The sequence below is a fragment of the Rhinolophus sinicus genome, linkage group LG02 (genome assembly GCF_036562045.2).
Source record: "Rhinolophus sinicus isolate RSC01 linkage group LG02, ASM3656204v1, whole genome shotgun sequence".
NCBI lineage: Eukaryota > Metazoa > Chordata > Mammalia > Chiroptera > Rhinolophidae > Rhinolophus > Rhinolophus sinicus.
Genome location: NC_133752.1, coordinates 1,008,982 through 1,034,070, shown reverse-complemented (window position 1 = coordinate 1,034,070; position 25,089 = coordinate 1,008,982). Strand labels below are relative to the sequence as shown.

At 61.2% G+C, this 25,089-nt stretch overlaps 2 protein-coding genes across 2 annotated transcripts in view; one reads left to right on the top strand and one right to left on the bottom strand.

Annotated features, from left to right (window-relative positions):
• HAUS3 (HAUS augmin like complex subunit 3) overlaps positions 1-12,709 on the top strand; it is a 141,624-nt gene extending 128,915 nt beyond the window's left edge. The window contains exons 23-27 of the mRNA XM_074320283.1: positions 2,587-2,697; positions 4,908-4,986; positions 9,301-9,368; positions 10,876-10,937; positions 12,148-12,709. Coding sequence (XP_074176384.1) covers positions 2,587-2,697; positions 4,908-4,986; positions 9,301-9,368; positions 10,876-10,937; positions 12,148-12,333 — 506 coding nt within the window. The 3' untranslated portion in view covers positions 12,334-12,709. The remainder of the gene's footprint in view (positions 1-2,586; positions 2,698-4,907; positions 4,987-9,300; positions 9,369-10,875; positions 10,938-12,147) is intronic.
• Positions 12,710-16,659: 3,950 nt separating this feature from the next.
• On the bottom strand, positions 16,660-23,602 carry NAT8L (N-acetyltransferase 8 like). The gene is made up of 3 exons (XM_074320287.1): positions 22,769-23,602; positions 21,456-21,620; positions 16,660-18,902 (listed from the first exon to the last, which is right to left on the bottom strand). Exons 1-3 carry the CDS (start codon positions 23,109-23,111, stop codon positions 18,535-18,537), a joined length of 876 nt encoding a protein of 291 aa, XP_074176388.1. The 5' UTR covers positions 23,112-23,602; the 3' UTR covers positions 16,660-18,534.
• Between the last annotated feature and the right edge of the window lie 1,487 nt (positions 23,603-25,089).

Here is a 25,089-nt window from a genome sequence, read left to right as displayed (position 1 = left end):
TTTTTGAAAGAAATTGAAGAAGACACAAAGAAATGGAAAGACATTCCGTGCTCATGGATTGGAAGAATCAACATAGTTAAAATGGCCATATTACCCAAAGCAATATACAGATTCAATGCAATCCCCATCAAAATCCCAATGGCATATTTTAAAGAAATAGAACAAAAATCATCAGATTCGTTTGGAACCACAAAAGACCCCGAATAGCCAAAGCAATCTTAAGAAAAAAGGACAATAATGGAGGTATCACACTTCCTGACTTTGGCTTGTACTACAGGGCTACAATAATCAAAATAGCATGGTATTGGCAGAAAAACAGACACATAGACCAATGGAATAGAATTGAGAACCCAGAAATAAAACCACATAAATATGGACAGATAATTTTTGACAAAGAAGCTAAAACATACAATGGAGCAAAGACAGCCTCTTCAATAAATGGTGCTGGGAGAATTGGATAGCCACGTGCAAAAGAATGAAACTGGACTGCTATTTGTCACCATGTACCAAAGTTAATTCAAAATGGATCAAAGACTTAAGCATAAGACCTGACACAATAAACTGCATAGAAGAAAACATAGGTACTAAACTTATGGACCTTGGGTTCAAAGAGCATTTTATGAACTTGACTCCAAAGGCAATGGAAGTAAAAGCTAAAATAAACGAATGGGACTATATGAAACTTAAAAGCTTCTGCACAGCAAAAGAAACCATTGACAAAATAAAGAGGCCACCAACTGAATGGGAGAAGATTTTTGCAAACAGTGCCTCCGATAAGGGGCTAGTATCCAGAATATACAAGGAACTCATGCAACTCAACAACAAAAAAACAAACAACCCAATTGAAAAATGGGCAGAGGACTTGAAGAGACATTTCTCCAAAGAGGACATACAAATGGCAAATAGACATATGAAAAAATGCTCAACATCACTAATCATCAGAGAAATGCAAATCAAAACCACAATGAGATATCACCTCACCCCAGTCAGAATGGCTATCATCAACAAGACAAATAGTAACAAATGTTGGAGAGGCTGTGGAGAAAAGGGAACCCTCATACACTGTTGGTGGGAATGCAGACTGGTGCAGCCGTTATGGAAGGCAGTGTGGAGGTTCCTCAAAGAATTACGAATAGAATTGCCATATGACCCAGCAATCCCTCTCCTGGGTATCTACCCAAAAATCTGAAAACATTTAGAGATAAAGACACGTGTGCTCCAATGTTCATTGCAGCTTTGTTTACGGTGGCCAAGACATGGAAACAACCAAAATGTCCTTCGATAGATGAATGGATAAAGAAGTTGTGGTATATATACACAATGGAATACTATTCGGTAAGAAAAGATGATATAGGAACATTTGTGACAACATGGATGGATCTTGAGAGAGTAATGCTGAGCGAAACAAGTCAGACAGAAAAAGCAGAGAACCATGTGATTTCACTGATATGTGGTATATAAACCAAAAACAACAAAAGAACAAGACAAACAAATGAGAAACAGAAATTCATAGACACAGACAATAGTTTAGTGGTTGCCAGAGGGTGTGGGGGGTGGGGGGTGGGAGACGAGGGTAAGGGGGATCGAATATATGGTGATGGAAGGAGAACTGACTCTGGGTGATGAACACACAATGGGATTTATAGATAATGTAATACAGAATTGTACACCTGAAATCTATGTAATTTTACTCACAATTGTCATCCCAATAAATTTAATAAAATAAAATTTTTTTTAAAAAAAAGGGACCTGGGTGTGAAAGAAACAAAGAGGGCTCCCAGGCCCCAAGCAGTGGCCGAGGCCCCTGGAGAATGGGGAGGCGGAGCCTAAGCCAACCTGAAGGGCCAGGAAGAGCCAGAGGTGGTGCCCGGGGTGGGCAGGTGGAGGAGGGGTGGACCCAGACCCCACATGGCGCTCCACAAGCTCAGGAAGAACCTGGGCTTCGTTTCCCAGCAACAAACAGTGGGAAAAGATATTGGGAGGGGAGGCTGAGGTCACAGCCAGCCCCTGGGGGAGCCTAGAGGTGATGGACACTAGCTCAGTAACTAGAGGTGGGATGGAGGGATACCTGTAGGTACGATGCCAGGGAGGCCATGTCAGCAGCGCGGGAGCCAGGCGTGGAGGGTGCGGTGACACATACGCCCCATTGCAACACAGCCAACCTGCCCAGGCAGAGGGGCCTCTCCCAACGCTGACATTGCTGGGAGGCCCCTCTGAGGTGACATGTTCACGGGCTTACATCCTCCACAGAAATGGCAAAAGCAAAGGATTTTAACTGCAGTCAACCGAGACCGCTGCATCTTCCGCTCCAGCCCCTCCACCAAGTTCCTTCCCACGCCAGGGGCATTGGAGTGGCTTCACCATTTCTGAAATTCAGTGAAGGAAAGGAATGCAAAATGTGCTACTGACCAAACAAAGTCCCCCACAGCAGAGCCCACTGGGCTGCGACAGACCAGCAGCGCTCAGGCCTGCAGCGGGAGGGGCCCACTGGTGCCGCGCCCGAATCTGAAGGAAGCTGTGCCCACCAGGGCACCACACTGCCTGCGTACGTGTGCTTCTCACCTGCTGTTCCTTCCTGTGACCCAGGCTATGTGGCGTCCATCATGGGCAGAAGGAGACCGCTGCCAGGGATCCGTGCGTCGGACCCACAGCTCCGGGCACAGGCAGAGCGGCAGGCGGTGAACTTCGTGGTGCAAGGTACAAGCTTCTCAGCTGCTGGGTCCTTTGCTTCTCGGGTTTTCAGTGGCTGCAGGGCCAGGTGACACCTACCAGATTATCCTGACGATATTTCCTGGTCCCATCCTCCCTGGCAGTTACTGCAGTAGCGCCTGAAGGTGGCAGGTGCTCGGTATGTGGTCTTTATAATTATGACGTTTCCCCAGAGACAGGGCTTGAGCAGTGCTGTCCCGTATCTGCAAAGGGGGGCTGAGGTCCTGGGAGTTTATGTGGCCTGCAGCTTGTCCCTTGATTCTTGGCCTCTGTGGGGTCTCTGTGGTCCCCTCACAGCTGGCAGGTATGAGTTCAAGTAAGGCATCCAACCCAGGGGGTCCCTGTGCATGCAGCCTCTGGCACCCTGAGCCCCCAGCACCCTGAGCCTCCAGCACCCCCAGCCCCCGACACCCCCAGCTTCCAGCACCCATAGCCCTCAAACCACAGCCCACATTCTCAGCCCCAAGCCCCATAGCCCCCAGCACTCCCAGAAGGAGATGGGCTAGAGGTGACACCACAATGTTTGCCTCTAGTTATGAAAACTCCTTAATCATCTTCAGCCACAGCACACAAATAGCTCAGGTCTCTGCATGGAGGTGAGGTGAGTGAGAGAAAGCTATAATCATGGGCTCCACACACCGTGTGCTATGTCCTGATAAGGCCTCGGGGCAGCCTGGGAGTCAGGTGTCATCCCCATCTGTGCTTCCATAGTTCACAAGTGGAACAGCAAGGCCCCAGGGCCCAGAGAGAAAGCCTGGCGATAGGATTCCAGCCCCAGCGTGCTGCTGCCCCAGCCTGTCCCTGGGGGCTGCTCTGCAGCAAGAAGGTGGTCAGGACCCCAGCAGACATGGAGCGGGAGGCTTGGAGGAATGGGGCCAGTGCCAGCAGCACAGTTCTGCCTCCCTGGGGAAGGACACATCACCGACAAGACCAGACATGGCTCCCCCACCTCCCTGGGTCTCCCCTTCACCCACACTCTGTTCTCTGTTCAGCCCAGCTCCCGCCTCCTTTTCTCCAGCGCTGTGCACTTGTCCTAACGTGGCAACATCCTGACATCCCACCCCCAGCGGAGGGTTCCCATGGCCCTGAGCCCCCACAGCTAGCAAGTCAGCCCCAGAAACCAGACTTCCACTCCCGGCATTCCTGCCACATTCCCCTCCCCGGGAAAAGCAAGTCAGTATTGTGGGGGCATTGCCTTGGGGCCACGAATGGCAGCCCAAACTTGAGTCTGTTTTCCATGATCAGACTGGTCACTAAGACACCCACTATGCACTGGCCCTGGGACAGGCCTGTGCCGTGCTCTGGCCAGCGCCTTGCGAGGTGCCTGACTGTTGGATGAATAAGTGTGCGACTGTCCCTGTGATTTATCCCCACCAACCCTGGGAGGCTGTAGGACAGCCCCATTCTGTACACTGGGAAGCTGAGGCTCAACAAGATTGAAAGACCACACCACTGGAGGGTGGTGGGAGCTGGGTGGGGCCACGTCCACGTCCAGCCACTCTTGTTAGCTGGGGCGAGGCACAGAATTCTGGATTCCGTACCCTATGTACACACCCCAAATGTGGGCAAGACCTGTGAATATGCTGAGCTATCACCCCATGATTAGGCCATGTTACATGGAAGATCGGGTTTGCAGATCTAAGGCAGGTCCCTAATCAGTTGACTTTGAGCTAATCAAAAGGGGGACATGCTGGGTGGGCCTGGCCTAATTAGGTGGGCCCTTAAGAGAAGGATTAGGGGTCTGAGTGGGAGATGCCCTCCTGCTGGCCATAAAAGAACAAACTGAGAGCTGAGGTGCAGGCCCACGGCCCCGACTGCAACCCAGGGCCGCCTCCAGGAGCCACACGGCCCACAGCTGGAGGCCAGCAGGAAAATGGGAACCCCAGTCATTTTCCCAGCAAGCTGAGATCACTTGGTAGTGGGTCTTTCCTGGTCGAGCTTCCAGATGAGGACACGCTGGGTCGTGTCGCGTGCTGACCTCGGCCTGAGACCTTGCAAAGGACCCAGCATTCGTGTTGGGCTGCTGACATGCAGGAGCCATGAGATGGCCAGCCTGGGTTGTACAAGCTGCTGGGCATGGGTCGTATGTTACATAGCGTAGAAAACTTAAGATAGCCGGCCTGGTGAGGCCATGCCGGCAGCCCTGCTGGGGCCTGGGCCTCACATGTTCGTGTAGCAGAACCTTCTGTGCCCCACAGGCTCGGCCGCCGACCTCTGTAAGATGGCCATGGTCCACATCTTTGCTGCAGTGGCCACTTCTGCCACCCTGACGGCCAGGTCAGTGACTGAGTGCCAGCCTCCCCAGGCCCACCCAGCATGTGCCGGCCTCTCCAAGGGCTTGGGTGGGAAGCCCGCTGCTCTCTGGCTAGCTTCAGCCATGGGCTGGGTCGCGATTCCGACAAGATCACCACCCCCAGCAAAGGGCCCCCCTGAGCCTGAGCTCCCAGCACTCCTGGGAGGGCCTTTCCTCCCACCCTGGGCTGGGCTGGGCCAGGCACCGACGGGCCTGCTGATGGCAGTGTGTGGTGACAACGCCGTCCACTCGGGGCGCCGTGCGGTCTCTCGGGGTTCACTCCATGCAGAAATGTGTCTCCCCAGGCCCCTCCTCTCGTGCATGTCTGACCCCTTCAGGCACAGCAGCTGCTCACCCTGGAGGTGGGTGGACCCCTAACCCCTCAGACAGGACATGGGGCTCCCAGCTGCCCCCACACCTACCCTGTCACTGCCACCCACCCCAGTCAGTGTGCCAGGCACCCAGTTCCTGCTGCTGCTGTCCCTGTCCCCAGAGCCAGTGTTCAGACACACCTTGAAGGTGGGGGCTCCACCGCAACTGCCCCCAGCCACAGCTCCATCCATTCTGTCTCCCTGAGTGTCCAGGCAGCTGACGACAAGAACCCGTCCCCCAGCCTGTGCTAGCCCATAACCACGCATCCCGGCTCCGAGTCCTGGCCGTGGTGCTCACCTAAGTCCCCAGAGACGTGAGCGTGTCAGCCCCCAGAAGATCTGCCTCCCACCCTCCTTGGTCCCCACGTACACTGCCTGAGGGGGCCCGCCTCCCAGTGGGTCAGCATGCCCACCGCTAGGTGGGCAGCTCCTGGTGGGTAGACAATAGCTTCCCTGGATGATGGGATGTGAAGGGGCCCAGCAGCCCCACCCCCAGGGGCGTCCTGCCCACTCCCCCAAATCCCTCTGGGACAGCATGTCACTAGCACAAAGCCCTCCTGCCCCTGGGGCCTCCGTGTTCCATCTGAGCTTACAGCTTTCCCGTGGCTTCTGATACCATTTTACGTTTGAAGGCATGATGTTTTCCTTATCTGAGACCTTTCATCTCTCTTTAAAAAGCCATCTTCTATATTTCTTCAAATATTTCCTGCTGTTCGTTTTGACTTTTGAGTCTGTTCCTTCGGCAGTGTCAGCATGTCTGTACAGAAAGAAGTGTGTCCTGGGCACAGCACCCCCAGGATGATGGCATGGCATCCTTGTCCAGGAGAGGGGAGGAGAGGGTCCCCAAGCCCCACTGAACCACTGTGGGCCACCCCCTTTGCATTCTCTGGTCCACGGTTCATCTTCCACCCTGGGGGAAAGCAGCCTGGGCCGGCGGCCATACCTGTGCCATCATCACAGGGCTGGGGGCACGAGGGGGGTGTGATGCCTGAGGCCCCCGCAGGCTGGCAGCTCCCCAGTCACCCTGCTGGTATGTGTGCTGGTCTCTGATCTCTGCAGGGACTTGGGGAGGCGAGAGGCAAGGGCAGAAAGTCCAGGACTTCCCTCTCACGGAGTCTCTCCTGCCCGGCCCGGCAGGCTGCCCTGTGCACCCAGGCTGTGCCAGGCTCCTGACTGCTTCCCGAATTGCTTCCATGGTTTCTGTGGCGTAGCTGGGTCAGGTTCAAGCAGCCCATCCAGCTCACCACCTTGACAGAGTGTTCAGCACCTGTGACGTTGTATGTCTAGAAAAGTCTGGTCCATTTTCGTGATTTGTGGGTAGATAAAGGAAATCGGTTGGTATATGAGGATTTGGGGTCCTGAGGGGAGTATGAACAGTTCTTACCGGGAACTTCACAGCCCAGCTGGTCATCTTTCTATCATCAGCCATTTATTTTCTTTAGGAAATGCTTTCAGAACAAAATGCATTCCGTTTTTGGGGTGTGGAGCACGGCAGCATTTCATCCTCTGTGTTTCCTAAACCCCACTGGCCCTTTCCAGAGCAGTAGAAAGACTGTGGGTCGTTGTAGAGGGACAGACACAGGCTACGTGTGAGCTCAGCCTGCCTGAAGCAGCATGAGTGAAACGTGTGTCTGGGAAGCCCATGGTCATGCAAGGGATGCACCCCTAGAGCCACGTCCAGTCGCCCCAGGTTCCCCACGGGCTGGAGCCTCAGGACCTGGGCCCTGCCATCGCCTGGAGAGCTCACTGGTCTTGGGCTCAGTTGTCAGTATTGGCGGGTCTGCCCACGTGGACCTCTGTGCAAAGGCCGTTCTAGACGTCAGAACATGGTGGAGCTGGACAGATTCTTGGGAGACTGTTGGCTCCGACACCTGCATGAAGAGAGGGGAAGCAGGTTCATCGTGCATCCACGCAGAGCTGGACCAGCCACGCTTCCCGCCTTGAGCTGCAGCCTTCCCCTGCCCTGTGCCTCGGGAGGGCCCAGGGTCCCCACCTGACCCCCACCTTGGCAGCCTCAGAAGATACTTACTTGTTCCTTTGCCCTTGAGCCCGGGGGCAGCAGGGCTCTTTGGGGAGACAGTCAGCTGCTCGCTGTCTGGGTGGCCTCGGGCTACCTCCCAGTGGAGCAGCACCCAGGGCACCTGGGGCCAGGGCTTGCCCAGTGCAGGGTATTTGTTCTCTTGGCCTCAGAAAGGGGCAGAAGACATGCCCAGAGCCCTGGGGAGGCAGCAGGACCAGCCAAGCCGTGGGCGGGGGGCAACCTGGAAGCACTGCGAGGGTGGCAAGACCCGGACTTTTCTGGACGAAAGGGCGGTGGGCAGAGAGGCAGCAGCTCTGGCCTCTCCTGAGGGTGGACAGCACGCAGCCAGAGGGACTGCAGGGCCCCACGTAGGGGCTGAGGCGTGGCTGTTCCAGAAGATCCCATCCCAGGTCGCAGGGCAGGACATGTGGGAAGTCTCCGCCCCCGAAACAGGGGTCTGACTCCTGCTTCGGATCTGTGCCTACTTCTTTCCTGTGTTCCTGTGTCCCGATTCACAGTTAGAATACGGTGACATCGCAGGCAGCTGTGCGCGTGATGTGGAAGTGACTAACGACTCAGACCTATTCTGAGGCTGCTGCCACACCAGCCGCTCAGAATTTCACAGTGTCATTTCAAGAAGTGTGAAAACTGTTGCTGCTAGATCTGGAAAGTGACGAGTACCTGTTCTGAGGCTTCTGCCCGTGTGAAGACCAAGTCCCGTGGGAGCCGAGGACCCACCAGAGGCCTCGAAGTTAGTTTAAGAAGGCAGTGCCAATGCTGCCAGCCTGGTGTGACTCCTGCAGGGGCAGAGCCGACAGCCCGTGGCCGAGGCTGCCTGTAAAACCCTGCCCAGGGGGGTGTTCTCCCACCACTAGTGACACACGCCCAGTGCCGCAGCTCACACTCCAGGAGGCGGGCTGTCCTCCCAGGGAACCACACTGGGACTTGGGTTCAGAGGTTCAGGTCAGCAGGACCAACGTCCCTCTCGCCCCCGGGCCCTTTGCCTCTTGCTGCCATGATGGGAGAGGCTGCTCCAGCCATCACAACAGCGTGGCTCCCAGGCAAGTCAGCTCCCCACAGAGCCTTCCTGGGAGCTGGGGGGTGCTCACCTCAGGGCCAGCCCTCGGAGACAGAGCCTGGGAAATGGTGTCGCTGGGAACACACCCCTCCCAGTCACAAAGAAGAGGAAGAACGGACGGACAGGGGCTGACCCCTGCACATCTCTGCCACAAGCTCCCTCACATCTTCTCCTGGGAGGCCAGCACAGTGCCCCCCTGCGCTCAGGGTTTCAGCAGCTGCCCCTCCACGGGCCGGTCCCTCCCTTACAGCCCCCCATCTCCCTTTTTCTCCCTGCTGGGGCTGTCGGGGAGGGGGGCACAGAGCCAGGCGGCCCCAGTGCAGGGACTCGCCTGGTGGAGGGGACTAGAATGGCTGCTCAGCCTGTCCATCACCCTTTCCCTAAGCTAGTATTCAAAAGGGGGGTGCGCCCAGCTTCCCCAGGGTTACCCGCATTCCAGATTCATCTGCACCTCATAGTAAGCCCCACAGCCAGTGGTCAAGGCCCCGATACCCCCTCGTAGCAGTCCAGGGGGCTCTTCTGCTTGGACTTTCAGCCCACCGCTCCCTTGTCAGGTTCCCGGGCGCTCCCCTCACTCCGGACGCTCTGCCTCCGCTCACAGTCACTTCTAACGTTTGCTGCCTCCTCCCTGGGCTGTCCTGCTGACAGTGGGGTGACCCTAGGCAGCAGGTCCCGGGCTGGGTCCTCCAACTCCCGGCTGAGCCCCATGCCCTCCGTCACCCTGTGCCAGACCTGGAGGCTGCACCAGCCCCTTCCAAGGCACCCTGCATGCCCCAGCTGACCCCCCCCCCCCAATCCTGACTGCCTTCCCTGGCCACATGTCTTCCAGGTTGGTCGCCCAAATTCATGACGAGCTGCTGTTTGAAGTGGAAGATTCTCAGGTCCCCGAGTTTGCAGGTAAGCCCGGAGGAAACTGGTTTTTTTGACCTCATGGACAGCTAAGCATCTGAGCATCTGCCTGTGGGGTTCACAGGCCCCTTCCCATCCTACAGGGAGACTGTGTTACCTGAAACTCCTTTGGAGGTAATGGCCTCAAAAGCGTACGGTAGCGTCCATAACCATTTGATGGGTATGACGTGTGCTCAGCTGTCGGTTAAAAAAGAAAAGGTTCAAACCGGTAGGGAGCCCTTGTGTGAACAGTCTAGTTCCCCTTGTTCTGGGGGCAAGTCTGGGACACCAGAGGCAGTGAGGAGAGACTCCTAGTGGCTCCCTGTGGGGTGCAGGTCCCTGGTGCTGTGCTGGGACAGCCGGACAGTTCACCAGGGGTTGAGCGGGCCTGTGGCCGCCTCTAAAAAGGTGAGTGTCCACAACGTGCCTGCAGCGCCTCCGGAACAAACACCAGGCTGACGGCGCCGAGCTCCCAGCACCAGGGCCCCTGCCCTCACAGCCATGGACGGAGGCTGGAGAGTGTGGGGTGACCCCCAATGGAGAGCACTGGGCTGAGGGCCAGCCCAGCTGACAGCCACTGCCCCTCTGCACAACGGTTACTAGGGGTCATTCAGTCACATTGTCCCACTGGCACTAAGGAAGGGACACTGAGGAGGACCTAGCGTCTGCACACCCAGTGTAACCCCGGCAGGGCAAGGGGCACCAAGAAGCACCTGGACACCTTGCAGCTCCCCGGGGAATCCAGGCCCCTCTGCAGGGCCCCACAGGTGTACAGCAGGGCCAGAGGGGCTGGGCCCATGCCGTCCGTCCCCCGCCCCTGCACCGCCGTGCCCTCTACCCGGCACCCCAGGGCAGAGGAAGGAAACGAGGTCCCAGAGCTCGGGCACAGCCCTCGGGTAGCTGCTGGCCCACTGCGGTACCCCAGCGACCAGTTCCCCGGGAGTCTGCCAGTTAACCCCAGGGGCACGGAGGACAGAGCAAGAGGCAGCAAGGCGACTGTTCCTTGGGTACTTCTGTCCCAATCTTTGTACTGAAACGTCAGGTAACAGTACGATGGAAGGAATACTCGTTCATTAAAGGGCAAGCCAACCCAGGAACCCTGAACCGGCTGACCCCTCCCCAACCTGGCTGTTGCTTTCCCAGGGCCTGGGCACAACTGCCCCACAGTGACCAAGGACCCAGGGAGGGCCAGCCTGGACCTTCACGGGGAATTGGGTGGGGGGCTGCCACTCTCCCCCCCCCACCCTGTGCCTGCCCCCTCCCAATGCCTGTATGCACTCGTGCGCCCACGCCCTGAGCAGTGGGGTGGCCAGCAGCTGAGATACTTGTGAGAGGCCCTCCTCCCTCGGGACAGGATACTGCTGGGCAGTTGAAGGGCCTTCGTGCCAGTGGTGTGGAAGGTGGCCAGTGGGGCCAGAACCAGCCACGGAGCACTGGTGGGGGGGGGGAACTGGCCTTCTCATGGCCCCAACTCTGCCAGGGCTGAAGCTGCCCCTCCATCTTTCCTTTGTACTAGCTCTTGTCAGAGGCACCATGGAGTCCTTACAGCATGTGCGGGCACTGGAGCTACAGTTGCAGGTGAGGGGGAAGGGCGGGGACTGGGCCTCACACTCCCTGCCGCCATCAGGCCTCCCCTGCTGCCAGGTGAGAGAGGAGAGTCCAGCTCCCTGAGGACAAGAGAGCCAGGAGGGAGGGCGTGGCCCAGCCCTGGCCCCAGCACCTGAGCCCCCTGATGGCTGCCCTCCCCCACCTGTCCTTCTAGGAGCCAAGTTACCCTGGCTGACAAGGTGTGGTCATTCTGCCTGGTGAGAAGCCACAGTGTGTCCCCTGGGGCTTTGGGCAGGGGCCAGGTGTCCTTGAGGAGTGGAGGAGTGTCAGCAGCCCTCCATCCAAGGCCACGCCCACCCCTCAGGTGCAGCCCAGGGCCTGCTGAGCCTGGTGCCAGCCCCTCCTGGTTGCTTACCTGGGGGCTTCCCCAAGGGGCAGGGAGGCGGAGGAGGGAGTACCTGAAGCCTGTGCACATCGCCCCCTGGGCAGGACAGACATTCCTACCACTGGCCCTCACTTTGGGGCACCTGGGACCCCCCACTGGGAAGGGCTGCAGGAAAGGCTGCCAACTTCCTCCTCAGGCTCTGCCCTCCCCCCTCACTCTTCTCTCCCTCGGGTTGTGGACACCTGTGCCCCAGGGGCCCTACTGGCACAGCCCTACGTTCACTTCTCCCCTGCAGCTCCCATCCCCTTGCCCTACAGGCGCCCTGCAGGCCCAGAATTTCTGTTCTGGGGTGTCCATGCTCGTGGCTGCAGCAGGCAGGCATGGAGGGGCCTCACTTTCCTGGGAGCCCAGGAGCCCCATCCCCTACTAGTCCTACAGGTGGCAGGGGGCTTTGGCTGCCCCCCCCCAGGGTTTTCCAGGACAAGCTGGCACCTCTCAGGACTGCTGGTCCCCCAGGGAGCAGGCCCGAGGTGGCGAGCACAGCTAGGGCAGCTTGCCAGGCCCTGCTCCTGCAGGCATGCTCACTGGCAGCGAGGCCCTGGCAGGTCAGGTGGGGGTTCAGCCAAGGTCAAGGTAGTGTGACTGGGGGGTGAATGTGCTGGGAGCCTGTGTGCCTGCCCCTGCGAGTGTGCGTGAGTGTGCGTCTGGGGCACTGCTGCAATGCTTGTGTCTGAGTGTGTCTTTGGGCACATGGCCGCCTGTGTGCCCTGGGCCCTACCCATCTGCACGTGGGCCTGGGAGGTGCCCGGAAGGGCTGGCCCAGGCCTGGTGCTCACTTGTGACTGCTGCCCACAGGTGCCCCTGAAGGTGAGTCTGAGTGCTGGCCGCTCGTGGGGACACCTGGTGCCACTGCAGGAGGCCCTGGGCCCTCAGCCGCGTCCACGCCCTGCTGAGTCTCCAAGCAACCGCCCAGCCACCGCTGGGCCTCTCGTCAGCACCGGCCCCCCGCACGCGCATTTTTCGCCTTCATTTTGTCTGTAGCCCCAGGCAACAAGCGGGAGGACAGAACTGGTTTCTACCAGCCCATTGTGTGGCCTCCCCAAGGTCAGGTCTGGAGTTTTGTACTGTGGCTACAGCAGGACATGGCCAGGACCAAGTCCCCACTCTGGGTCACCCCTAGGAGTAAACGCCGTATACAAAGCTGTCCTCGTCCCATCTGAGCAAATTCTACCTGTGGGTGGGTAACACCATGCCCACCCACAGCCCTGAGCCACTTGACCAGAACCAGGGCTGAGCGCCCCAAACAGGCTGTCAGGGCCCCACGGTCTCTCCACAAGCCTCAGGCAGGCCAGTGACCAGGCCCTGGGAACAGGATGGCGCCCCCCAGCCCCGAGTGTACTCTGAAAGCAGTTTTTACAGACACCCCCCCAGTGCCAAGGGAAGGGCCCAGCCCATGCCCCCCAAAGCCTCGCAGCAGCCTGTGACAGGTACCAACATGACACCCACTTGCACAGTGGGGAAACGGAGGCACGGAAAGGTTATCATGCACATGGCTAATAAGTGCTCCAGCTGAGCCTGCAGCCTGGGCTGAGCCTGGTACCAACACCACTCTCCTCCGTCTGTCACGGCCCCTGACAGTGTGCCCTGGGGGCCCGTTTCCAGACCACCCTGACACCATGAGGGCCGAGGCCTCTCCCATTCGCTTCCTTGTCTGGATCCGGGCTCCACGTGCCACCCTCCAAATGGGGCACAGGTCCCTATGGCCGCTGTCCGGGGCGGGGTGAACATGTTGACAGGCGCCCAGGCGCAGCGCCAGGTCTGGGCAAAGGCACTGCGTCCCGCATGTGCCAAGGCTGCTCTTGTTTGAATGGTGACTGGGTTTTAGCGCCACCTCCATTGCAGATTCCACTGGGTGATGCGGCCGCCCCCGTCTGCTGTGCCCAGGCCCGTTTTTCTCATGGCTCCAAGTCATTGTCACTGGTTTCAGGGGTTGACTCTGGAGAGCTGGCCCAGAGCTGCTGCTGGGCCCTCCAGGCCCGCCGCCTGTGTGTGTCCATGTGTGCGTGGCCACGCCTCAGGAGGCCTGTCTTTACGCTGTCACCTCAGAGGCATGACCACTATGGGTTTCAAAAGGCATGTCTTGCTCAAAACAAATGACCAGCCTTGGGAACTGCCAGCCAAACATGGCCCATGTGCCCTGGGCCAGAGTGGGCCATGCAGGGACGAAGTCATAGGGAGGACGTGTCCCAGTGCTGGCGCCTTCAGGCTTCAAGACCCAATGACACTAGTTTCCACTTAGAAGGTCCCAGAAAAGGCAGCATTCCCGACGCCCTCCTGACAGCAGAAGCGGCAGATCCTTTGGGAAGGGATGTGCTGGGAGCTGGGCCGTCGCTGTGGAGAGCTGTCCAGGCTGGGCTGGCTCTGTTCCCTATCAGTAAGGCCTGGGTGTGTCCACACCGAGCCACACTGAGCCCCTGCTCTCTGGCCTGGACCCCCAACCTCACCTTACAGATACCAGGGTCCCACCTCCCCAAGTGGGCCTGACGCCACCTGCAGATACCCAGGCCTGCCATGGAGCCCCCAGCAGAGGATGCCAGAGAGGGACAGGGGCGTCTGGACCCCCACACCTGGTCCAGCCTCCTGCAGGAGGAGCCCAGTGTCCCCAGAAAATCAGCACTTCCCGGCCCAGCACTGGGCTGGGGACCCAAGAAAGCCCGGAAGCCCGGCTCTGCCAACTCTGGTTTTATTGACAACCAGCAGCACTGGGGGGCTGTGCGGACAGGAGCACCCCCACCCCGCTGCTCACACACCGGCAGGAAGACTGGGGCCCCACCCGCCTGGCTCTGCAGCCTCTCCCCTCTGGGACTTGGCTCACTGCCACTTGGGGCCCTCTAGGGGCTGCCTGGCACATCTTGGGGGCTCACAAACAGTAAAGCATGGCAGGTGGGACCAGGCCTTGTGGCAGGCTCTGGGCTCCGCTCGCTCCAAGACACGCAGCCATGACCAAACAGCCTGGTCTCGGCCACCCTTCCCACACACCCCGAGACCCAGGCACACTCGTCCGGGTTGAGCCATCCACGCAGGCCCGTCCAGCTCCCTCCACCTGAAGGAGCATTCCATTCATGGTCCACGGGGCCACGTGCAGGCCCAGCACAGCATGGCCGCCCCATCCCAGGCTGCAGCAGGGGGCCCTCGGCCACCAGGCTCCCTCCCTGTCCCCACACGTGTACACATGCAGGCACGCACACAGGCACATGCTATAACTGACACGCACACGTGCACACGTGTGCACGTACACGGGCAGGCAGACATGCACGCAGGTGGGCACAAACGGGCACACCCCTTCTTCAAGATGGCTAATTATTGCTGTTAAAGAAAACACTTCCCCCAATGGTGGGTCAGGCTCATCCTCCTGCACCACAGGCCCTGGCTGCCCACTCGTCCATGAAGCACGTCGTTGGCACCAAAGGGCAAATGTAGGACCTACCCGCCCCTTACCCAGCCCAGATCACAAATTCTAAAAGCCTCGTGCAAGGGCCACCAGCACAGAAACACGGGCCCGTGGCCAAAACTGATTCACAGCAGTGGCTTCAAACAGATGCAGGAGCAGCAGGTCACACAGGACACAGCAGTGGTGTGGAGCCTGGCTCCCAAGGCTAAGGGTCCACTGTCCAGCCATCCCCTGGACACTGCCAGGAAGGTGACAGTGCCGGCCACCCCCGGGCAGGCAGGGGCAGGCACTCACATTGAACTATGTACCCCTGAGGCCGGAGCCTGGCCCGATGGTCCAGAGAGCCTCCCAAGCACTTGCTGATGCCCCAAGAAGCCACCTGAGGCGCGTCCCCCACCCTGTCCCCTCAGGGCCTTCTCTGAGGAAGCCTATCCAGAGCAGGAACAGCACCGCCCCTGGACCTCAGGGCCTCCCAGCCTGACCTTTCTCCCAGGGCCAGCCCTCTACCCCTCAGGACAGGCTGGCCCATACCCCCACCCCTTTCACCCAAGGGCAGCGGTGGGAGGCAAGCTGACCTGGGTAGGGGTGCAAGGTGGGAGATGCCGCCATGGTCCTTCCCAGGGCCAGGCCACATGGTGGCCTCGGCACATGCTGACCACCAACCCTGGGGTGCCAGCTGTCTGCAGAGCCCATACCTGGGCAGTGGGAGCTGCCCTGGAGCTGGCCCGCCAGCCACATGCCAGGAGCCTGGTGGTGCCGAGTCATCAGCTACTAGAATACTCAGCTGCCTTGGATCCCACTGCTTGGAGCTGCTAATGGGGTCTGTGTTCCAGGCTCATCTAACAAAGACATTCTGGAATATTCCACCTCCCGCTTCTCCAAAAACAGGCTTCCAAACAGACAACAGAAGTCCTGGGAGCCCGACCCCAGAGCAGATCCCAGGCCCAGGGCTGGCTTTCCCTGGGCCTCACCAGGCAGCCACTCGGGGAGGCCCAGGAGGCCAGCAGGGAGGACAGGACCCAGTGCCGCCAACTCTGAGCAGCTGTCCAGACACATCACTGAGCAGCACCCCAGGAGGACGCTTCACAGAGGTAGAAGAAGTGATATCAGAATTTCCACAAACGTATAAAATTCACATCTCAGTGCATGTTTTCGGAGCAGTTAGCTCCCAGGAGGAGGGAGGCAGCTGGCCGGGGGCAGGGCCCCCCACGAGCGTGCCCAACCTCCAACCCAGGGGAAGGATGGGACATCTGCCCCCTCGTGGTCCTTGGGGGCCCGCCGAGCTGCACACTGGCCAGGTGAGGGCCCTGTCCTGGGCTCAGAGTACACTCGGCCTGGTGGGCACACAGGTAGGTGCCTCAGCCCACCTCAGTGGTGGGTAGCAGCTGAGCATTGGGCTTCCGGACATGAGACCACCTTGCCACACCCCTCCTGGCATTTCGCCCGAGTCCTGGCAGCAACAAAAGGGCAGTAAAGGTCAAGAATCCAGGCAGCGTCTCCACCCCCTGCCCCATCCAACTGGAGAAGACACACAGCAGCCCACCTAGCACACAGGTCTTAGGCAGATGCCAACAGAACAGAAGAGGGCCACACCACTGCCCAGGAGCAACACAAGGGGTGCTTTGGTCAACATCAACCCGACCCTGGCAGCCCCAGGGCCTGTGGGCTCCAGTGGCCCCCACCCACGCACCCCCACCCCAGGGACCAGAGGCACCAAAGGCACAGGATCAAAGGAAGCTGGTGGCGTTCCTGGAGCTACCACTGACATGACCCACCATGCTGACCCCACGTGGCCCCCACCTGCCCTTCCCACCCCACCAGGTCTCAGACCAGCCTCAGCTCCCAATACACCCCACAGCAACTAGGCTGCCTCAAGCCGAAACCAAACCAAACAGAAAGAGGAAAAAGGCACACTGTTTTTCATTTTGCTAAAACACTTTACGTCTGTCTGTATAATCCAGGTTAACAAAATCTGAGAGCTGCAAGAAAATAGGGTGCCGATTTCTGTACAGTCTACAAAACTCCCATCCCCGAGCAGGGACCGGGCGCCACCAGGGGTTATGTACAGGGGAGAGTGGGGTCTGTACAGTGTTCTGCAAATACCTCGATTGCTGGCAGCACAAAAGGCTCCTCGGGAAACTGGGCTTTTTCATTCATTTGCTGATTTCCAAAGTGCCTTTTTAAGAACTTCCCCTCTGTGGTCCCACATGTGGGACCCAGTTCAGTGGCCGGCCGCACCTGCCACTGTCCTCCGCCCCAAGCCCCCAAAGGAAGGGGTCTCGGCAGGCATTTATGCCCCTCCCGCCACCACAGCCGGGTTCAGGCTTACAGCTGGACGTGCGGGTGCCGCTGACCACCACCTCCCTCTCCCCGTCCAGGCCAACCATGCCCAACAGCCCTGCCTCCAACCTCAGGAAAGAAACAGGGAGCACAGCCGGCCCAAGCCTCGCTGGACGGTGAGACCCACTTGCTACTCCTGAAGGCAGTGGCACGTCAGGGCTGATAAGGAGTGGCCCACAGCCTTCTCACAAACCAGGAATGCTCTTTGGGAGGAAATATGCTAAATTAGGGTCTCCCTCCAGATTTCAAACTTTGAAAACCTCCACCCACCCGGCCACCCACCCCCATGAAACTGGGCCATAAATAGTGCATATTCTAGACCACACAGGTGTGTAAGGGTGTGTGTGTGTGTGTGTGTGTGTGTGTGTGTGTGAAGGTATAAACTACTGTTTTGTCCCACGTATTAAAGACATGCAGAATGCTATTCTGTCTAAATAACTTATTAAAAAACAGGTTGGTTTCAGGCTGGGAGAAGCTGTGGGCTCAGTGGTGTTGGCAGCGGCCTGGGTGAGTAAGATCCACAGGGCAGAGCCTGTTGGCTGTGAGGCGGGGAGGTCCTCGGGAGGTCTGGGAGAGGCCACCGTGATCTAGCTGGCACTGGGGGAGAGGTGACCCCAAGACTGCCTCCCCATTCTGCTCTCCTGAAAGGCCCTGATCACAGCTGTGCAGCAGGTTGCTATGGGAACCACATGGGGGTGATGATGCCAATTAGCAAAGCCCAGGCAGGTGAGGGGTTGGGACCAAAAGGAAAGGTGATTCGGTGTGAAAGCAAAGCTAAACGGGGTGAAGCATGGGGCTGTGAGTCAGGCCGTCCAGAGAGCAGGTGGCTGTCTGGGGAGAGCTCAGGGCTGGGGCGGGGGTGCCCACCAGCCTGGGCCCAGCCTGGGCAGGGCGGGCAGGCAGGAGCCATGGGCGTGCGGCATGCTGCAGCCAGGCCACGTGCTCAGCATGCACAGAGCAAAGCGGCCCACGGCCAGCTCAGTGCCCCATGGGACAGTGGCCGGCTGGCCCAGCAGGCCATGCCTCCCAGAGACCGATGTTGAGCCATAGCCTGGCCGGTGGCCAGGGGTCTGCTGGGCCGGGCCTCACTGCAGAGGTTCTGTGCTCGGTGGGCAAGGCTGGGCCTGCCCCAGCGGCCATGGGCCAGAACAGCCCTGTAGTCCAGGGCCGGGCGGCTGCGAGGGCGTGGTGCTCCATGCTGTCACTCTTCAGGGCATGGTCCCAGCAGGCTGGGGAGGGCGAAGGGCCGTGGCTGCGAACAGCCCACCCCCCGAAGTGTCATGGCTGAGCAACAGCTCTGTCCCCCAGAACCAGCCAGAGAACCGCGTGATGTTGAAAAAGGAAAAACCCAACAGGAACGCCAAGGTGAGCGTCTGAAAGCAGGCCCGGGCAGAGGGCAGGCGGGCGCAGGCGGACGGGGCGGCCGGGCAGCAGGCGCAGGCAGGCAGCGGTCACTCCTCACGCAGCTGCAGGCGGTAGCGGTGATAGCGGACCTGGAAGAAGAGGCGCTCGGCCAGCGAGAGGGTCATGCCGGGCAGCACGTAGTGGTCACTGGAGCCCATGTGTCTGAAGCCCAGTGACTCGTAGAGCTTGTGGGCGGCCACCTTCACGGCCGTCGTGCCCAGCACCACCGCGGAATAGTTGCGCACCAGGGCGAACTCCAGCACCTTGCGGCCCAGAGCCTTGGCGATGCCCTTGCCACGGAAGCGGGAGTCCACAGACATCCGCAGCAGCTCCACCGTGTTGTCTGCCTCGTGGGCCCGCGCGGCCACAATGCCCACCACGTTGCCGTCCAGCACCGCCACCCAAAAGCAGGAGCCTGCGGGGGACAGGGCGGTCAGGGCTGCTGAGTCCCTCCCCCAGGGACTAAGAGCTGGGCGGGCGTCAGCCGAGCGGGCGCCTCCCCTGCCCGGCCACCCCGAGACTGAACGCCTGGCCGGCCACAGATGGCCACGGAGAGGCCACGGGTGCAGCCAACCTGCCCTGGCTCCCCACCACCTGGAGCGCACCACACTCGTCACCGTATATCCTCAGCAGGGGGCTGCAGAGAGGCAGGTGCCATGTGGGAGTGTCTGGGACACTACAGTGGGGGCTGAGGGGTCTGGGAGGACACGTGATGGCGGCAAGGCCACCTCTGGGAGCCACAACCCCGGGGTCCTCAGGGCAACCCTGTGGCCTCCATTCTCCTGGGTCGGAGCTGCAGGGTGCAAGCCCCATGATGTGCCTGTGTCAGGACAGAGCCGGGCCTCTGGCAGGCTCAGGGGAAGGTCTGTGTGGACATTGAGAAATCCAAGCAGGGAGCCCAGGATGCCAAGGGCACCACACACACCCTTCACTGACCCTAGCCTCTCCTGGGCAGCGAGCCTGGGGGCCAGGCCAGCCATCCCTACACACTGCCTGGACCGATCACAGCCCCATGCAGGGCAGGAAGGTGGGGAAGGCCTCAGAGGGCTGAGGAGAGAAGCAAGCAGGGGAGAGGGGCTGAAGACCAGAGGGGAGAGGACTCGGGGAATAGGGCACAGGCCACAGGGAGAGCCGGGTCACCTCCTGTGCCTGAAGGCCCAGGAGCTGCAAGAGGCAAGGCTGGCCGGGCGGGGGGTGCCCACTCCAAGCCAGCCTGCTCGTGCCCGACTCAGGGCCACTCCAGCCACTCCCCGTCATTGTGTCCTCCCACCCACCAACCCCCACTGCCCACCCCACCCCAACCTCCCTCTCTGAGTGGCTCAACTCTCCCCCTAAAAGTTCCTTACCTGACCCATGCCCGGAAGACACTCCTCACCCCTCCACCTGCTGCCGGGGCGTCCCCCACTATCTTGTCTGCCCACAGCTCTGCAAGGTGTCCTGTCATCTTCACTGCCACACCCTGAGACCTAGCAAGTGGGCGAGCTCGGGAACGGCAGAGTGGGTGCTGAGGAAGCGCTGCCCCCAACTGTCCACCATCCAGAGGTTCTGGCTCTCCCCACCCACCAGGCCCACCCAGGCGTCATGACAGTCCTGGGACCCTCGCCCCTCCCCAGGCCTGTTTCCCAGCTGCACGAGCAGCTCCCTTGAAGCCAGCGTGGCCCCAGCAGCTGCTCTCCAGCCAACCTCTCCGTCCCTGTGGCAGCCTCCTGCAGACCCACAGATGCTCAGGAAGACCACGCAGGGTCCCACCCCGTCTCACAGCCAGAGAGACTACAGTCCAACGAGGGCAGGCTGAGCGCAGGGTCCTCATAGCACACCTGGCCCCCAACCCGAGCCCCCGCAGCTCCTGCGGCCTGGGCCTTGGTGCCAGCCAGGCAGCTCCCACCCTTGTGCTGCCTCCTGTCAGGGGCAGAGCCAGGCTGGAGCTAGGGCTCCATGGAGGCTGACACGATGCTTTGTTTGGACTTGCGAAAGGGTCAAGGAGAACCAAAGATTCCCAAGGCCGTCCAGACAGCTGCAGGGCAGGGGTGGGGGCGGGACCAGTTACCACAGGATGGGCTGGCCCAGCCGGAGCTGGTGAGCACAGGAGCTGGCAGTGCCAGAGAATGTCTCTCTTGCTCTAGGACTCCCTGCCTCTCTGGTCTCCCACTGCCCTTCCCTGGCACTGACCAGGCTCTTGCTAGACCCTAACCAACCACTGGGGCCCACCCTGTCCTCTCTTCTCAGCTCAGGGACCCTCCAGCACCTGGGAGACCCTTATGCCCCAGATGGCCGATGTGAAGAATCTCATCTCTGGCTCCAGGCATAGAAAGAACCAGTGGCCCTGCCTCCCAGGTCCCAGCCTGCCGATGGGCCAGCCTGGAAGACTGCAGGCCTGTCCCTCTACAGGACACCTCCCCAGAGGCCTGAGGCAAGACCCTCTGGCTCACTAAGTGGCCCAGAGACCAGAAGTGGAGACCAAGACTGAAGACCCATGTTCCCCCAGGGCCCTCCCCCCCGCAGTGACCTCTGCCCTTCCTCAGGTCCTCTTCCAGGGGTCGGGTCCTCTGCGCCCCCCTCCACCAGGGGCTTGGCACTCCAGACCAGCCCAGGATCCTACAAGGCGCCAGTGAGCGCCTTGGACTAGATGGGACCAACAAGAGGTGACGCAGACCCCCACTCCCCAGTAAGTGCACGGGAAGGCAGCGTGATGAGCAGGGCCAGCATGACGTGGCCCAGGGCCAGCTAAGCCACTCAGCACCCTGCCCTCGGAGGACGAAAGACAGAAGCCCAGGGCCCAGTGGGCTCATGTGGACACAACGACGTTGGCCCAACAGCAGGCACCTAGCTCTGCCCCCAGCCCCTGCCAGCCCACTGCACCCCCAACTCTGAACCCTCAGTCACCTAGAAACCTCAGGTCACGGGCGCCCCTTGCCTGGCTCTCCCCCCAGGCCTGGCAGAGGAGGGGGCTGGAGGGCCTGGCACTCACCGGGGGGCTTCATGTAGTACTGCTCGATGTCGGCCATGTCCGTGTGCAGGGCACAGTCCAGGTAGGCCAGCACCACCTTCCGGCTGTAGTAATAGCGCAGGCCCAGCAGCCCGGCCGGCACCAGGCACGTCAGCAGCAGCGAGCGGGTGACGGCAAAGCAGAGCGCTGCGGGGAAAGGGGAGCACGGTGAGCACGCAGCGCAGCACGGCCCCCAGGAAACAAGACGGGTAGGCACATGTGCCAATTAGGCCCGACTGGTTTCTGTGGTGCAGCGATGGTCACCTTGGCTGTTCCTGCCCATCTTTCCTGATTATCACTCAAACTTTCCACCCTACGGGCCCATACGACACAGTGTCTGGAGCACAGCAGTGCCTCTGGGCAGGCTGCCCTCAGTGGCTGGCGGGAGCAGCCCCAAGCAGGGCTCCTGGGGAGCGGCCCTCGCCCACCACCCATGTGGTCCCCCAGCTGGGGAAGGAGCTTTGCCCACATCCATGCCCACTCCGGCCTGGTGGGAAGCATGAAGCAGCCCTGCCAGGCTCCTGCAGGCCATCCCACTCCTGAGAAGTGGGGGAGACACCTTCCCACGGCCCTAACCGAGAGCCCTCCCTGGGCCAGCCCCTGGGTTGCGTGTGAGGACAGGGACGAGGAAGGGAGGACTGAGATTACTTCAGCCCCATCCAGGCTGCCTGTGGTGAAAGTCGCCTCTGCTGCGTGACCTTGGAGAGTTACACACACCCCGCCCCCAGCCTCAAGCTCCTCATCTGTGAAATGGAGAGAAGCACCATCCTGCGGCGGAGCCTGGGGAAAGGCCTCGAAGCCCCTGCGGCGGGAGGGACGAGGGCCCCCCACCCTGCCCCGCCTCCTCGGTACACACCCTCCCGGCACCCCGGTGCTGGCTGTCTTCCCCTCATAAATTTGCACTTGGAGCCGCCGATGCAGCCTCCCCCGCCCCGCGGATTATATATATAGTTACACGCGCCAGGCGCCGAGCCTCAGCCGCGGCGCTACCTGCCGTCACCCGCCCCCACCCGGGTGACCGGAAGGGGACGGAGAGGCGGGCACGCAGGTGGAGACCCCGGCTTTCCCCTGACCGCAGCCCCGACCCCAACAGACCCCACCGCTAGAGGCCACCGCGCCCCGGCCGCCGCAGAATGCGGGAGGCGCGCGGGTGCGTGTCCGTGCGCGCGCGAGGGGGCGGAGGGGCCGCTTCCCTCCCGGGCTCGCCCGAGGTGGGGCGAGCGGAGCGGAGAGTCCGGCGCGTGTCCCGCAGAGGCCGGGCAGGCGCGGCCTGCGGCAGGTCCCCGCGCACTGACCGGCCAGCAGGACGTAGAGCAGCTGCGTGCGCGGGTGCTGCCGCAGGCCGCGGAAGGCCGTGTTGGGGATGCGCTCCATGATGCCGTCGTAGAAGATGCGGCGCGCCGCCTCCTGCTCTGCCGCGCGGAACTCGCGGATGCACAGGCCGCGCCCCCCAGGCGGCCCCGCGCCCCCCGCGCCACCCAAGGACTGGGGGCCGGGCGGGGGCGCGGCGGGCAGCGGGGGCCACATGGCGCCGGCGGCGGCGAGCAGCGCGTCCTTCTTGGCCCCCGGTAGCGCCTCATGGTCCTCGGCGGCCACGATCTTCGTCTCGCAGACCATGTCGGAAGGCTCACAATGCATGCACCCGGCCGGGCGGCGCAGCGCGGGGACGCGGGCCGGGCCCAGGGCAAGGGCGCGGCGCCCTCGGACCGGCGGCGGTGGCGGCTCAGGGGCGCGGGGCGGAGGCGGCGTGCGGCCGGGGCGCGCGCTGGGAGCTGCGCCGCATTTTGGAGAAGTATTTATAATGCGGCGGCGCCGGTGCAGTCGCGGCGCCCGGGGTCCCGCAGGGTCCTAGCGTCCACTGCATTGGCTGCCGAGGGTCACCATGTGATCTCGGGGGTGGGAGCAGACGCCGCCTCCGCGCCCGCCCGGTGGCACACTTGGGCGCTGCGGCGCGGCCGGGCGGGGGTGGCCAGGGGCACGACGGAGCGACCAAACCCCGCGAGGTGGCCGGGGCCGAGCGAGCGCGCGGCCGGGATTCCCCGCCCGGAGGGGGCGCTCAGTGGAGCTCCCGGCCGGGCGCCTCCCGCCGGTGCCCTGCGTCCCCGCACCGCCGCGGCTCTGCGCGGGCCTGGGAGCGCCCGGACCTGGGGCTGGGCCTCCGGACCCCGCCGCGTCCTCCTGCTCTTCAGCCGCCAGGCACAGTCACGAAAGCATCTCCATCTCCCGCCCCTTTGTCTGAACGCGGCGCCCTGCCGGGGCCCTGGGGAGGGGGCGCCCCGGCTTTCCCCGCCCGGCGTCCCCGGAAACCTGCGCCCGGGGCCGCACGGGCTGGAGGAGCGGGAACGCAGTCGGAGCGGGGTCCGATGTTCGCGTCGCCGGGCGCCGCGCAGCAACCCCTCGCTCCGACAAGGGATACGGGTTGCAGGCACGAGGGGTGCAGGGGCCCGCAGGACCCCTCCCGTCCCGGCCCGTGCCTTCTGCGGCCCGCGCATGCGCCCTACGATCTCGGTGCAGGTGCAGGGGGGATGCTCTGCCGGTGTCCTCCCGGTCCCCGCGAGTCCGACCCGCCGACGCTGCAGGCCACGGGTGAGGGTGGAGGTGAGGGAACAGGTAATCCCAGACCCCTCAGCACTTTACAAACCCAGCCTCCTGCTGCTCTGTACCCCCTTTGTCTCGTCGCCCCTCATTCCCCTGGGGGTGATCTGGAGCTGAGTTCACCATATCCACGTGGGGGTGAGGCCTAGGGGTCCAGGCCTGAGGACCGTCAGCCCGCGGTGGGGCCCAGCTGCGGTCACCTAGAGGCCAAGAAGGGACTACTCGGACGTCGCGCTAAGGGACCCAAGCAGAGCGGGGAGAGGGAGGACCCCGGAGCCAGGAGCTGTAACTAGTCCACGGCTGGGGCTGCCAAGCAAGGACCGTGGGGGAGGGGTAGCCAAGCTGGACGTCAGCCCCATGAGATGCCAGGATTTGTCTGGGGCCTGGCCGTGACTTTCCAGGAGATTCAAGTAGAATCACGGAAAATCTCAAAGGCACTCGGGGATCCATTCACAATCCCCTGCACGTGCTGCCTGAGCGCTGCCGCAGGAGACCTTGACCAGCATAATGGGACCGGCCAGGCTCTGCAGTGTCCTGAGGTTGGCCAGGCAGAGTGTCCCTGCCAATAGCGTACAAGGGGGCCAGACAGGAAAAGCAGAAATGGGGTGCAGGTGTGCCTGGAGGGGTCAAGGGGTTTCAGAGGAAGGGGGGGAATGTGGACTTGGAGCTCCAGATCACGGATTTGGGGAGCACTCTATCATGCTTGGTAATGGGGGCCAGAAAAGGGGAGGATCAGGTCCACTAATCCCACACTTGGGTGTGAAGGGGCCCCATGGAGCAGAGTGACCCAGCCCTTGCGGGGCCACAGCCTCTACTGGCTTCTAGCCACACATCCTTCCACCAGACCCTGAGACTGAGGCCACCCTCCTCTGGGTCTAACAGCCAGGCCCAAGGATGGAGGGAGGGGCATGGGCTTCCGTTCAGTGTGACCTTGGTGGCCCCTCGGTTCTGCATCCACATGGGGCCCTCTCTCCAAGTGGCTTAACCTCACCCGTTAGCCCCCACAAGTCCCTGAAAGTCC

What these genes read in the sequence shown, in the direction of transcription:
- NAT8L (XM_074320287.1), bottom strand. Translation starts at nt 23,111, where the DNA reads ATGCATTGTGAGCCTTCCGACATGGTCTGCGAGACGAAGATCGTGGCC. An exon ending in GCTCTACGTCCTGCTGGCCG is followed by an intron (nt 21,621 to 22,768) that starts GTCAGTGCGCGG and finishes CTTTCCCCGCAG; the next exon opens with CGCTCTGCTTTGCCGTCACC. An exon ending in GTACTACATGAAGCCCCCCG is followed by an intron (nt 18,903 to 21,455) that starts GTGAGTGCCAGG and finishes TGTCCCCCGCAG; the next exon opens with GCTCCTGCTTTTGGGTGGCG.